A 14,426-nucleotide genomic window follows, 5' to 3' on the forward strand; every position below is an offset into this window, starting at 1 on the left:
CCACCCATCAACTCTGACAGCCAGGGTGGGTCCTGGAGCACAGAGATCTTATTGTTCATGGCATGACACTTCACTTACCCTGCTGACCACTGCATTCTGTGCCAGCTTCAGTTTCTATATTGTCAAGTTACAGCTCCTTCAGAGTTCATGTCAGTCTAGCCTGACCATTAGAAGGTGACCATTGCAAAGGTTCACCTTTAAGATGAATAGTTGCAGCCTCCTAGACACATTTAAGTGAGGCAGTTGTCCTATTACGGCTACCTGATATTTAGTAGTACTTGGACTTGAAAACAGATCTATAGTTTGCAAACCCGAACAAGTGAAAGACACCTAGTAGAAAGGCTGATATTCTTGCTATTTGCATCCCAATCTCTCTTCTGGACTGAGGTTCAGGTTGTCATGCAGGCCCTGATGTCACCCAGGCATTAAGTGTCACTCAACCATTTGGGCCAGATTGGAGAAAGGTGCAGGGATACCAGTTAAGCCCCTCACTATCCTCCCAGCAGCATCATGTACATACTGCACCAGAGTGACAGGAGCGCTGTAAGAGTCTCCCAAGACACTCCCAGATGGTAGCAGTTTTACCATCTTGTTAACAGACCGCTGCAAGGGAAGTACAAAGCCTCTTTACAGTAGCCCTATTAACCCCATCCCCCAACTTATCTGCAGATAAGCAGACACCACACTGATAAGGTACCAAGGACAGCTATAGCTGTCATTAAAGCAGCGACACCTGATCCCCCATCCTTAGATCACCCACCAGAGCATCAAGTGTGGTCTCCAGTACACACCTAGGTAAGAAACCAGACTGACAATGGTCAAGGAGATGAGTCAACTAGATCTAAGAAAGTTGCAAGCCCACCAACTCCTCTTAAAGTTCTAGGCTGAATTTAAGGTGTTGTGAAGTATGTCACAAGAGAACAAGATTTACCTTAGCAATAACAACTTGTATATCAAGCTTCCGTCCCACGTGGTTTTGACAATCACAATTGCCAAAGGTTTATATTTAAGAATGTAACCTTTATTCATGCCTCCAGCATACTGATTACAACACCCAGCTACTTGCAAGGAGGTATTTGAAGATATTTTGTGCTTCCTTTGAGAATAGGATCAGTTTATTTATGCTGATCAAGCAAGTTACAACGTATGCTTTGTCTTAATGTTATAGGCATATTAACCAAGAGTCTGCAGATAAGTAGCAGTAGGCCATGATAAGAAGTTATCCTTGGGTGTCCCAGTTTTGTAGAGACAAGTTTAAACAACCAGAACTACCACTTCTGTATGACAAATACTGGAAGAATGAAGATTCATTGCTTAGTAAGTCACCCAAATGTTTAGTTAGAGCAGTTGTCTGATGTATAGTCTTATTTCATATTCTGTCAGTACATTAGCTATTATCTTCTTACCTTGAAAAATAAGTGCTCCACTCACATGAAATGCAGAAATATTTATTTTGGTTTCCTTCATTGGTTTTGGAAATTGTTTTGGTTTATAAAACATAGAAATAGCCAACACTAAGCAAACATCTGAACTCCCATGTAACAAGTTACTTGATATTCTAAGAGCATTGATTTGGATGTGTGCAATTAGGGTACACATGTATGAAGTTATACTAAATAATGCATTACAATCACACAAATCTTAGTGCAAACCTTGTGCTTGTATTTTACATATATCCATGTTTCCAAACAGTAATGAATGCTAGTGGTAAATCTTTATTTGTAACAAGGCTTAATTCTGCCAATTTTCCAACTGAACTTTGGACTACGATTTTATTTATGTATTCTTATACTATGTGGGAATTTGTTCAGGGGAAAGTCTAGCGTGCGTTCTCTCTCTCCTCTGCCACCTTGTCTGAATACTTCCAATTGCTTCGAAGTGTGTCGGATAGAAAAACATTCCTGCTTTCTGCTCTCACCCATTGTACTCAATTGCTCATACATTAAATCAGACAGCTGAGGGAGTGTGACAGAAGCTATTCTGTGTTTAGAGCACTTCGCATGTTAATGGAACAAAGCAGATTAAATACAGGAGGGGCCCATTGCAGGAGTCACTTGGCTAGTGCAAGGTGTACATTTACCTGGCCATTAGCACAGTCAAGCTCTTGAATGGTTTCCTTCTTTAAATTCCAGTCTTGTTCCAGAGTTTGGATCCATTTACACAACTATGTCTGAAGCTTGTGTTAAATAGTTTTTGCTATGTTGATGAATTAGTTGCATATGCCCTCCTAAGGCAGAAGAATTAAACAGACTAATTTAGAGAGCCAGTATTGCATCATTCACCACCTGCACAGGGGTATTTGATAGGTATTCAACTTCTAGCTTACACAAGAGTAAGCTTCTGAGATCTCTTCAATGGGGCATGCTGAAGGAAGTTCTCTTCAATGGGGCACGGTCTTACCAAATTTTAGGGCTAATGCAAGAAGCACTGTTAACAGCTATCGCTTTTTATTTGATGATTAACTGTTTTCCCCTGCAGTAGAATAGAGAGACCTCTCCAGTATGCTAAATCCTTTGGGGTGGACAGTTGCAAAGTATCCTGCAGACAGGAACATGCTGGCAACAAGGAAACCAACTCCCTGGTTAACAAAAAAGAGTCACATTTTTGGTTGAGGAAGTTTAAATAACTTAATCATAGTTACATTTACAGTTTAAGGCTAATTTTGGAAATTGTAGTTCACCATAAAAATGGTCTGCAACATAACTGGACAGTAAGGCAATGTTCCATTTTCTTCAGTATTCCTATGGCAGGTACCCATTTGTGTACAAGTTAATGATTGCACAGTTTCCTTCCCTATGTTTGCTGTAGTCAAATTACAAATATGAAGGCCAACAGTAGACTGGATGTTTGCCATTCTCTTCAACCCACTGTTCCCTCAGTTACATCCTGATATTAGCAGAGAGTTCATCTATCTGTGACTTGAAGAATTTTTGTAGTTCTCGTCTCTTTGCCTTCAGTGTTGGTGTCAACAAGCCATTTTCAACAGAAAACATCTCCATGCTCAGGGCAATGCCTTTGACCTGGAAAAAACGAACAACAATTAGCCTAGATTTACTTCTACTTTGCTGAGTGCATCCCATAGTAAAAAGGGCTTACAAAATGTAGTAGTGTACAGGTATTGTATATTATTTAGCAGATCACTTAGGGAAGAAGATTAGTTCAAAGCAGTTTCTGCACAGTCAGATTATGTAGGTATTGACATGTTTGGAGAGCCAGGTAATGAGTGAAAGTTGAGTTCAATTCCAATTGCACAATTGCTATGACAGTTTCTCACCTGCTCAAATGACTTCAAGCCAGATTCTTTCCCAACCTTCAACATATCTTCCAGAATATGTTTTTTGAGGTCCTACCAAGATTAAAAAAATTATACTATATATTGCATTCTACATGTTAAAGAGAATTGAAAAGACCAATGATTGGACTCTACATTTTAGAGCACCTACCTTGTTTTTGCATAGTTCTTCATATGAACCTTCAAATCCCTTTTTCTTGGCCCAGTTAGACAAAGTCTCTGCATCTGGTACTACAATAGCTATTAAGAAGGCCTAAAAATAATTCAAAAAAAAAAAAAGCACATATTTGCTGAACAAACATTTAACTGAATTTCCTAGAAGCTCCCAGCGCTCCACTGTTAGTCTACATGCAGATCAACACTTTCATAATTAGTTACAACTTTTGCTTCAGAGTTTTTTGCAACATATAACCAACAAAATGTTGACTAACTTTCATATGCAACTTTCTACATTTAGAAGCTGGAGGCAGTTACTCTAAATTTTTAAAGACCACATTTTAAGTTGAAAGATGACAAAAAGTGCATTAATACTTGAATATTAGTTTAAAAAATAGTCCATTTCCCCTTCAGAATGGTTTCCAATGTAAGCAGCATTTCATTAGTACCCAAAACCAGAAACTTTGGTTCCACTGTCTAGCCTGGCTTGGATCCCTAATACCCCAAGAGAACCTACTTCAATAAAGATATTAAACTCCATCCAGCTTCACAGCCCTAGTTGTCCCCTAGTTGTTCCACACTGGAACTCATACAAAGGTATCAAACAACTACAACCCATACTTGTGGGGACCACTTCCTGAACCCCTTCTTCTGGATTTCATACTAACCCCAACCTCTCCAAGCTCACTAGAAGCAAGTTCCCCAAAGACCAAGGAACAACCAATTCAAAGCGGCACCAGACCCTGCCAGGACAGATGCAAAACCTGTAGACATATCTCCACTGCTTTAATGATCAAAACCTCCTCTGCTCACCCCCTCCAAACACTTTCAAGGTCCCTGGATTGTTCACGAAATGCCCCAACAATATATGGGTAAGAAACAAGACAATCACTTTGCTCCCAAATGAGCTCTCAGAAAAATTATGGAAGACAAGTCAACTGAAGGTGAACATTTTTTCACAAAATGATCACTATATCTGACCTCTCAGTTCTCATCCTCAAAGGAAATCTGCACAACATCTTCAAAAGATGAGCCCGAGAGCTTAAATTCATAAGTTGGCTAGACACTAAAAATCATGGACTGAATAGAAGCACTGTATTTATGGCTTATTACAACAATGTATAACTCACTCCCCAACCCAGCCCATGACAGGAGGACTGTTAATTGGCCACTTCACTGCAAATGGTCCCTGGAAACGTGTTAGCTATTTATGCTAAACTATCTGTTCCACCTTGTACTCAGTGCCACAGCTAAATAAGTTTCCCAGACCTGAAGAGCTCTGTGTAAGCTTGAAAGTCTCACCAACAGAAGCTGTTCCAATAAAAAGATATTACCTCACCCACCTTGTCTCTTAGATCTGGAATAAGTTACGTAAGTGATGCAATTAGGGCATTAAAACAGAATTTTCAGACAGATGTAGCAACAAGGAGAAATGGTTATAAGATTTAACTGAGTGTCAGTTTTTAAAAAGGGAGATTGCATTAATAACCATACCTATCATTTGCATCTCATTGAAGGATACCTACCTGCAAGCTTTCTCCATAGACAAACACCTGAGCAACAGGTTCACTTCTCATATATACATTTTCTATTTTCTCTGGTGCTATGTACTCTCCCTGTGCAAGTTTGAATATATGCTTTTTCCGGTCGATGATCTTTAAGGTACCATTCTGTGGGATAAGAGAATTTAATTTATTTCTCTTTACAGAAGGCAGGCATTTTATGAGCCATGCTGCAAAGCTTTACAAACACACACTGGCAGATTAAATACCAGGAAGGTAAATACTTAGAGTAGCCCAAGAACCAACCAGTAATCCTATCAATATTAGTTCACTCCAAGCCTGTAACAGGAATAACTTTTGCCTGAATGTACTCGATTTAGAGACTGTTCTGATTTTTGCTGTCTATTTAAACAGAGGTCACATGATTTAATACTACTAAGGAAAAACTGAAAGCAAGAGGGAAAGGCAGGCAGACAAGCCATTCAAATTATTAGGCTAGATAATGGATCTAGAGCAGGGGTGGGCAAACTATGGCCCGGGGGCCACATCCGGCCCTCCAGATGTTTTAATCCAGTCCTGGAGCTCCTGCCAGGGAGCAGGGTCCGGGGCATCCCCGCTCCAGCGCTTGCCCTGCTCCGGCACTGCAGCTGGGGAGTGGGGGTCAGAGGCTTGCACCACTCTGCGTGGCTCCTGGAAGCAGCAGCAGCATGTCCCCACTCTGGCTCCTACATGTAGGGACAGGCAGGGGGCTCCGCACGCTGCCTGTCCCAAGCGCTGTCCCTGCAGCTCCCATTGGCTAGGAACCATGGCCAATAGGAGCTGCAGGGGTGGTGCCTGCGGACAGGGCAACGCGCAGAGCCGCCTGGCCATGTCTCAGCGTAGGAGCCGGAGTGGGGACATGCTGTTTCTTCTGGGAGCTGCTTGAGGTAAGGACCGCCCGGAGGTAAGAGCCTGCACCACTGACGCCCCCACGCCCCAACCCCCTCTGCCCCAGCCCTGATCCCCTTCCTGCCCTCTGAACTCCTTAGTCCTAGCCTGGAGCACCCTCCCACACCCTGAACTCTTCATTCCTGGCCCCACCCTAAAGCCCACACCCCCAGCTGGAGCCCTCACCCCCTCCAGCACCCCAACCCCCAATTTTGTGAGCATTCATGACCACCATACAATTTCTATTCCCAGATATGGCCCTCAGGCCAAAAAGTTTGCCCACCCCTGCTCTAGACCAGCGGTTCTCAAACTGTGGGTTGGGACCCCAAATGAGTTGCGACCCCATTTTAATGGGGTCACCAAGGCTGGCATTAGACTTGCCGGGGCCAAAGCCTAAACCTAAACCCAAACCCAAACCCCACCACCCATACCCAGATGTGGCCTTCAGGCCAAAGAGTTTGCCCACCCATGATCTAGAGTCTTTTGCTCACTGAAGCCTTATTTGAGGCTAGAGGGGGGAGGAGGAGAAAGGAGTGGAAAGTGATTTGTCCCTTCACATTTATGCATAGCCTAGGATTGCTTCAGTGCTGACACTGCCAATAATCCATTTTCTGGCTCCAACCACTGATCCTTTCCTTAGTATATAGGACAGATTCAGTACCAGTTATAAGCACTATGTTCATGCTAGGATTTGTTTCCCCTCACCCTCTTATGTTTGATGGTCCACGTTTTCATCCAAGAAAACGGACCCAAACCCATCATGAGTTGCAAGAGGTTTCTTAAATAAGGGCAGAGTGTGTTTTTGAATTAGTTAGACACAGCATTGAACATACATAACATTAGAGCAGAGGTGGGCAAACTACAGCCTGAGGGCCATATCTGGCCTGCGGGACGTTCCTGCCTGGCCTCTCCCCTGCTGGTCCCCCATCCCCCACAGCTTCAGCTCTCAGTGGCATGGTAAGGGGGCGGGGAGGTTGGATAAGGAGCAAGGGGTCCCAGGGGGCAGTTAGGGGAGAGGGAGCAGTTGGATGGGGCAGACGGCGGCGGCAGATACGTGTGGGAGTCCTGGGGGGCGGGGTCTTGGGGGGGCAGTCAGGGAAGGCTGTGCCTCTCCAACCTGGCCCTCCATATAGTTTCACAACCTTGATGTGGTCCGCAGGCCAAAAAAGGTCACCCACCCCTGTGCTGGAGGGAAATGTATATAGGACATTTGGACCTATGGTACCCAATAGAATAACTCCAATAATTGAAAGTATCAGTCTTCAATACAAGTCTCTCAAATTTGGAATAAATGAAGATATTCCTCAAGGCATTTTGGAATTTTGCTAAAGCCTCTTGAACAGCACCACACAGTGGTACTGCTATTTATCTTCTGATAGTATAAAAATGGCTAGTGCTTTGTTCCCATTTCAAACTTCACTTATAGTTAAGGCTACGATTTTGACTGTTATTTTTAGTTAAAAAAAGTGGACATGTCACAGGCAATAAACAAAAATTCACAGAAGCCAAGACCTGTCTGACTTTTGCTGCTCCATGGTTTCCCCTGCCACCATGGTGGCTAGGAACTGTGGGGTTCCCCCCCTCTGCCCACAGCGGCTGGGAGCTGCAGTGTGACCACTTTTCCCAAAGAGAAAACGGGACGCTCCCAGCCAGTTGTCCAAGATGTCCCCCCTCCGCCACGCAAGGCCGTTTCCTGCCATTGGAACCTTGAGGAGGGCCCCCTGAGAAGTCCCTCACCTGTCCTGGAATCTTGCAGGGGGCCTCATTGCCTGTTGCTGGAACCCTGCCAAGGCCCTGCTGGCTGCCAGCTCAAGAGTCCTGCAGCCCCTGGGGCTGAAACAGAGAATGTCATGGAGGTCTCTGGAAGTCAGATTCCATGACTTCCATGACCACCCTGACAAATGTAGCCTTACTTATAGTACTTTGCAACAGAGTATCTCAAAGCACCTTTGCAAAAGGAACTGAGCCTCAAGCCTTATGGAAGGCCCCTTGGGGAACTCAGCCATTGACAACATAACAGATGCAGTTAGTTTTACAAAAGCATGTTTAAGCAATACAAGCTGACTTACTGGTAGCCATTTTCCAATATCTCCTGTGTGGAGCCAGCCATCTTTGTCTAGAGCTTCTGCTGTTTTTTCTGGATCCTTTAAGTAGCCTTGAAATACATTTGGCCCTTTCACACATACCTGAAATGAGTTTGTTAATCAAGACTGATGGGCAAGAAAGTTAGTAATCAATAAGTGATTTGTGGATAAAAACTTAGTTCTCAGAGGAAGTTCGTTTCCCCATTTGTCTCTAGAAGCACCAAAATAGAGTAATTTTCTAAATTATAGCCACAAAATCTCAGCTTAGTAGAGTTCTCTTCATTATGCAGGACTGTAATATAATATAGTTAAACAACAGCAAATAACTGTTTATACTCAATTGCTTAAGTGTACAACTATTGACCGTTAACCTGCTCCAGTGTCATTGAGGCAGAATGACTTAATATCCCCTAGTAGAGGTCTGTTGTGTTTATGCAGTTAATAGTCAAACTCCTCCAGTCAGAAGTAGACTAGGAGAGCTACTTTTGTCAAGCACCTACTAAACCTCCCTAGCTTCAAATATAAGGTTAATTTGATTTTAGCTCACCAGATGGCTAGAGGTTGCACAAGAACCCTCTACAAATCTCTTCAAAAATCTTATAGACCCTTAAAATGTTACTCACCTCACCCTCTCCTTTGACAGCAAAGTAATTCATTTCTTCTACATCAACAAGCTTTAAGAGACTGCAAGGCATTGGTGGTCCAACATGACCTTTAATAGAACAGACATTAACCTTAAATGTATTTGTGTTCAGGTTGCTTACCAGACCTTTCAAGCTTACAGTTTTAGGATTAAGTCTAAAAACAAATCAAAAGCTGGCATTCCATCCATTGGCTCACACACTGTACTACAGGAGTCAGTAAATCTCTTAGGTCCGACAGACAATGCGATGCTGGACAAGTCAAGGCCATCCTTCCTTTCCACACAGCTAGCTAACAATACTTGTGTACTAGCTTGGAGGAATCAAATTTAAGGGCAGGGGCTGAGATGGGGATGAAGGTATTACAAGAAAAGTGCATACTTCGTTACTGGGTATGCGCAGAAGCATCATTACCACAAGGCAGTAATTTGGGGTTTTGTTTTTCAAAGAATTGTTTAACACTGCATGATTTCACAGTGAAAACCAATTGAGACTTCTGACTATAGAACAGATTAAGATACTGCAGAATTATGTCCTATTGGGACAAACTTTTACATCATATTAACATATCCAGAGTTTTCCCTCAGGATGTACAGAATGTTTCATTCAGAAGCAGGACACTTGACATTTAAGTTGCTATAATTTCAATTTGGTTTAGTTTACCAGATCTCTGAAGTAATTACAACATCTAGCTAACAGGAGAAATGCTTCTCTGCTTTGAGAGAAACGGGTACTGTACCAGTGTTTCAAATGGCTGTTTGCAGACAACTGATCCAAGTTCTCTGGACATCTAGTTCCTATAACGTTAATATACAGAAACTACAGGATATTATGACTCATGTTTCAATTTCCCTTAAAGCCCTATAGAGAGGTAGTCTTATGGTTCAGCCTTGTAACATTATGTTCACATCTAGTTATAGGTGGTGGCTTGCTTCAAGTGAAGTCTTCAAACAACCCTTTATCACTGCACTAGAAAAAACTCAAGTAATCCATTACAGTACTTTAGGGACAGCTTTAAGAACAGTATAAGTGATGTCCACACCAACATCTGGAATAGATGACTAAATTAGTTCACTCAGGAGAAGATCAGAGAAACCATACCAGCTGTCCAGTCACCAGGTAATGTCAGGGAGCATCCAGCTGTGCATTCAGTTTGTCCATAGCCTTCATAGAACTATTCAATTGAAACAAAAATAAACTTGAACAAGGGACCTTGATACCGGTCACTTTATAGTTTCAATTTTAAAGTAGAAATGGAGACATTTGTCCTTTAGCTCAGTGCAATTCAACTTTGAGTTGTGTAACTTGTAATCTAAGTATGCTACAAGAAGGAAGCTGCCAAGTTAAAATATTACCTAAAAAACTATCCACTATAATGTTTTAAAACTCTAGTTTGAAGTACATATATATTACTTACACATGTCACTCAACTAGAGCACAGCATACCATACTTTCCACTTGTGTGGAGCTCTTCAGAAGATGTAGGTGCATTATAGCATTGGTAAATTAAGTCTTATACCACCAAGAGGCAGGCAGGCAGGCAGGCAACAACTTTAAAGATGGAAGAAAAGCATTATTGACCAGTGTTATAAAGCCTACACAAGATGGCTAAGTTCCAGCCAAAACCAATTCTCAAAAATGGACTAACCATGGAGGAAATGGAGATTACTTACCTGTAACTGGAGGTTCTTTGAGATGTGTGGTCCCTATCCGTATTCCACCTGAGGGACAGGTATGCCAGAGACTGGAAATTTATAACAAATAGTGTCCACTGATCCATGCATTTGCAACTGCTCTCCTTGTGCTCTGAACAGAGAGCATAAGGTGCAGCATGGAACCAACACCTCTCCAGTTTTCTCTTACTGAAAAGAAAAAAATCAGGGGAAGGACGGTGGGCAGCGGAATATAGATAGGGACTATACATCTTGAAGAACCTCCAAATTATAGGTAAGTAGCCTCCATTTCCTCGAGTGCTGGTTCCTGTGTATATTCCACAAGTCAGTGATTGGTAAGCAGTATTCAAACAGGAGGAGGGTGCAAGAAGTCAGTTGGTATGGATGTCTAACACTGTCAATATCAGAGCTGCATCTGCCAAAGAAGCCTGAACTAAGACATAATGCTTTGTAAATGTGCGGATGGTGCTCCAAGTAGCTGTCTTACGAAGGTCTGGTATTGTAATCTCAAAGATGCTGTTGAGGTTACTTGTGCTCTTGAAAAATGGGCCCTCACCCCATCTTGGGGAGGAATACCTGCCAACTGAAGACACTAAATAATGTATCCAGAGATCCACTGAGTATCTCTGGACTAATAATGCAACCGTGCTGCTATAGTAAAAAGTAGTCTGTATTGTCCAGTTAGTTTTGTTCTTTGCAGATAAAGATCAAAGGCCAGTCTCATGTTGAGGGAGTGCAGTCTTTTTTTTGCTGGAAGCAAGAGGTTTGTGGAAAGAATACTGTTAAGTCTTAACAGCGGTTTTTAACCTGGGGTGTGAGATGCCCTTTCTGGGTGTGCAAGACGCACCAGTTTTTTTTTAGAAGGTAAGTCGAAAACACAAATTAAGTACAGGCACGCAAGTACAACTATTTTGTTCCAACAAACCTATGTATTTATGAACATTATACATTTAACGATTACTGTAATATACAAACAAAAATATATCTAGGTTTAAAGAACTGACCTACAATAAGGGATGCGAGATACATATTTTGAGAACCAAAGGGGTGCAGGCTGCAGTAAAAGTTAAGAACCACTGTGTTAAGTGAATATGCCGGTTCATGTGAAACTCTTAGGTTAGGATGAGTTTCATGTTGGAGATGGAGGACTTTAACTCTATGAAATATGGTGTATACCAGGTCAGCCACGAGTGTTCCCAATCTGCTTACCCGTCTGGCTAAGGAGATAGCAACTAAGACAGCAACCTTCATGGAAAGGTGAGACATGGAACATATAGCCCTCAGTTTAAAGGGTGGTCTGGTAAGAGCTCAGAGTACCAGGTTTAGGTCCCATTGTGTGTTCACTTTATCACTGATGGGAAGGTGCTAATTAGGTCTTTCAGGAATCAAGTTGTGGTAGGGTGAGTAGAGAGAGCAGCCCTCCACTGGAGGATGGAGAGAGCTTATTTCTGCCAGTTGGACAAGCTAACAGAAAGCCCTAACACTGAGGGGCAGGAGATTATAAAAAACACCAGACTAAGGAACAAACCCCACTCCCCCCTGCCAATTCTGGTGATACCTCCATTTTGCTACATAGCAGAAAAATCTTCACAAAAAAATGTGGCAACTGAGGATAGCTCAGTAGCTTCTGAACATTAACATTCTAGGTCTAGGATCCATGCAAGTATCAGCCTGTGAAATGGAGAGTCTGGATTGGAATGTTTGATCCTGCCCTTCTGAGTCAACATATCTGGAAAGAGTTGAATATAGATGGGAGGACGGACAACATTCATAAAGGTCCACAAACCAAAATTGTCTGGGCTAATTGGGTGCGATGAGGATCCCCTGGTGCCGTTGTGGCAAGCTTTCCCAGAGAACCTGGGTAGCAAAGGGATGGGGAGGAAAGGCATACTTCAGATGGTCCATCCAGGATAACAAAAAGGCATCACCCCTGGAGTCTCTGCCTCATGCTGCTCTGGAGCAGTAGAAATTGCATTTGTTTGGCGCAAACAGACCAAGATGGTGTACCTCCACTGGGTGAAGATTTTGGTCATGACAATTATAAGTTTCCCATTTGTGGTCTGCAGAGGAGCGCCTGCTGAGATTGTCTCCTAGAGTATTCTGCATACCTGGTAGGTATGTTGATGAGTGATGTGGTTCTGGATGCACCAGTTCCATAAATTCCTTCCTCTATGTATACAGAAATCTCATTGCCCTGTTTTTATAAGAGCCAGCATCAGACAACATGACTATCTGGATGTGATGTTACCATACGAGGGGGATGAATGCACTGCAGGCTGCCGTCACCTTCAGCAGACATGCATTCTGGCCTCCCATGGAATGCATGTGCCGTGTCCACTGTGACTGTCCATATGGATTCCCCATCTTATGGGTGGGAGAGATGGACCTCCTACCTGCACCTATTCCCATTTTGTCTGTTATATGATAGATTGACCTTTTACAAGACTGACTGCTACCCTGAAATACAGGTTGTCTTTGTCCAGTGAATAAAGCAGACCAAAGCCAAGCCCTTAGGCAACAGAGGTGGAGGCTGGCAAGTGATGTTATGTATATAAATATGGCCAAGCAGGGAAAGACAGACCCTGATTGGGGTGCGAGGTCTGAGGGGGACTTGATTTATCAGGCTGCCCACAGACTGAAGTCTGTCTATGGGGTGGTAAGCCTTTCCTGAGGATAAGTCTAGGGTCACTCCTAGCGGAAGTCAAAGTGGACTTGCATTTGTTTATGTAGAACTCCAATGATATCAGAAGTTAGAGGAAGAATGGACCTCTTAGCTCGATCTGCTTGTTAGGAGCCAGTCATACAGATATGGGAAGACGGAGTAGATGTTGCATCTCCTCTGGGCTGCTACCACAGAGCAGACTTTCATGACAACTATGGGTTCTGTCATTAACCTAAATGGGAGTATTCTGAACTTGCAGCGCTCTTGTTATACCATGAATCTGAGAAATGTTCTGGGGGAAATGGTGAACATCCTCATGAAAGCAAGCCTTTTTCATGTCAAGGGCTGCAAACCAACGTGTTCTCCTCCAGGGAGGGAATTACAAAAATTTTGATTTGCGACTAAAGGTATTTCATTGAAATGGAGACCAATTCTCAACCTAGTCTGTTTTTCTTGGGATCTATGGGGAGTACGAGCCCTTCCATTGGAATCAGGATGGCACTTGCTCTATGGCCCCCCCTCTCTGGGCCACTCACCTTCCTACAAAGGATGTCCCCATGCGAGTGGTCCCAAAGAAGCGAATGGTAAGGGACAGAGATGAGAACTCAAGTGTATAGCCCAACTGGATGGATTTCTAGTACCCACTTGTCTGTTACCGCCTCCAAATTGTGTGAAGTAAGGCAGCTACCAAAGGTTTGGGGGCAATGTGACTGGCATCAATATGACACATGGTCCTTAGGCATCCCATCAAAAGAAACCCTTGGATGACAGGTGGGGCTGGGCAGTGGTTGTAGAGGTGGAGGAAGCTATGTACCTGGGTCTTTGAAACCTTGGTTGTTTGTGTGACATTGCACTTATAAGCTTTGTAATGATACCTTAGAACAGACCTTTTGCATGACACATATTCCAGTTATTATATTCACACTCAGATATTTTTGTAAAATCATGATCTACTGAGTGTGCTCATCCTATTTGTATAAATGTATCACTTGTATCTGAAACTGGAAATATGAAATATAACTGAGGTCCTATTGTAAATATGTAAAGTGTGGGCCATTAATGGTGGCTTGGAATCTTAATGGCTCCCATCAACTAGGACAATTGACTGTAGATGGCTCTGTTTACTGGTGAGTCTTCCTGTATGCTGGCAAGTGGTTAAATGAAGTCTTACAGTGACATGTGATCATGTCACCTGAACTGGAATCCATCTTTAACCTGGTACTTATTTACAAGAAGGGGTAGGAACCCAGAGAGGGACAAAGGAGTCCCACCTTATGCAAAAGCTATATAAGGGGACTGCAGTCATGAGAAATCCCCTAGCTACCACCTGAGCTGGAACAAGGGCTGTACCAGGGGAAAGGTTTGTGCCCAGAGTAGGAAGGTGTCCAGTCTGTGACAGAACCTTATTGAAACATCTGAGGATGAGATTTTATCTGTATTTAGTTTTCTTACTGTATTAGGCTTAGACTTGCATGTTTTATTTTATTTT

At 42.9% G+C, this 14,426-nt stretch overlaps 1 protein-coding gene across 3 annotated transcripts in view; it reads right to left on the reverse strand.

Annotated features, from left to right (window-relative positions):
• Positions 1 to 1,432: 1,432 nt before the first annotated feature.
• ACSL1 (acyl-CoA synthetase long chain family member 1) overlaps positions 1,433 to 14,426 on the reverse strand; it is a 65,413-nt gene continuing 52,419 nt past the window's right edge. For all 3 annotated transcript variants that reach the window (XM_073341795.1, XM_073341796.1, XM_073341798.1), the window contains exons 15-21: positions 9,704 to 9,776; positions 8,585 to 8,673; positions 7,947 to 8,063; positions 4,975 to 5,118; positions 3,444 to 3,545; positions 3,275 to 3,346; positions 1,433 to 3,020 (exon numbers count right to left, since the gene is read on the reverse strand). In XM_073341795.1, the coding sequence (XP_073197896.1) occupies positions 2,880 to 3,020; positions 3,275 to 3,346; positions 3,444 to 3,545; positions 4,975 to 5,118; positions 7,947 to 8,063; positions 8,585 to 8,673; positions 9,704 to 9,776 (738 nt within the window). In that variant the 3' untranslated portion in view covers positions 1,433 to 2,879. The remainder of the gene's footprint in view (positions 3,021 to 3,274; positions 3,347 to 3,443; positions 3,546 to 4,974; positions 5,119 to 7,946; positions 8,064 to 8,584; positions 8,674 to 9,703; positions 9,777 to 14,426) is intronic.

Source organism: Lepidochelys kempii, chromosome 4 (genome assembly GCF_965140265.1).
Source record: "Lepidochelys kempii isolate rLepKem1 chromosome 4, rLepKem1.hap2, whole genome shotgun sequence".
Classification (NCBI taxonomy): Eukaryota; Metazoa; Chordata; order Testudines; family Cheloniidae; genus Lepidochelys; species Lepidochelys kempii.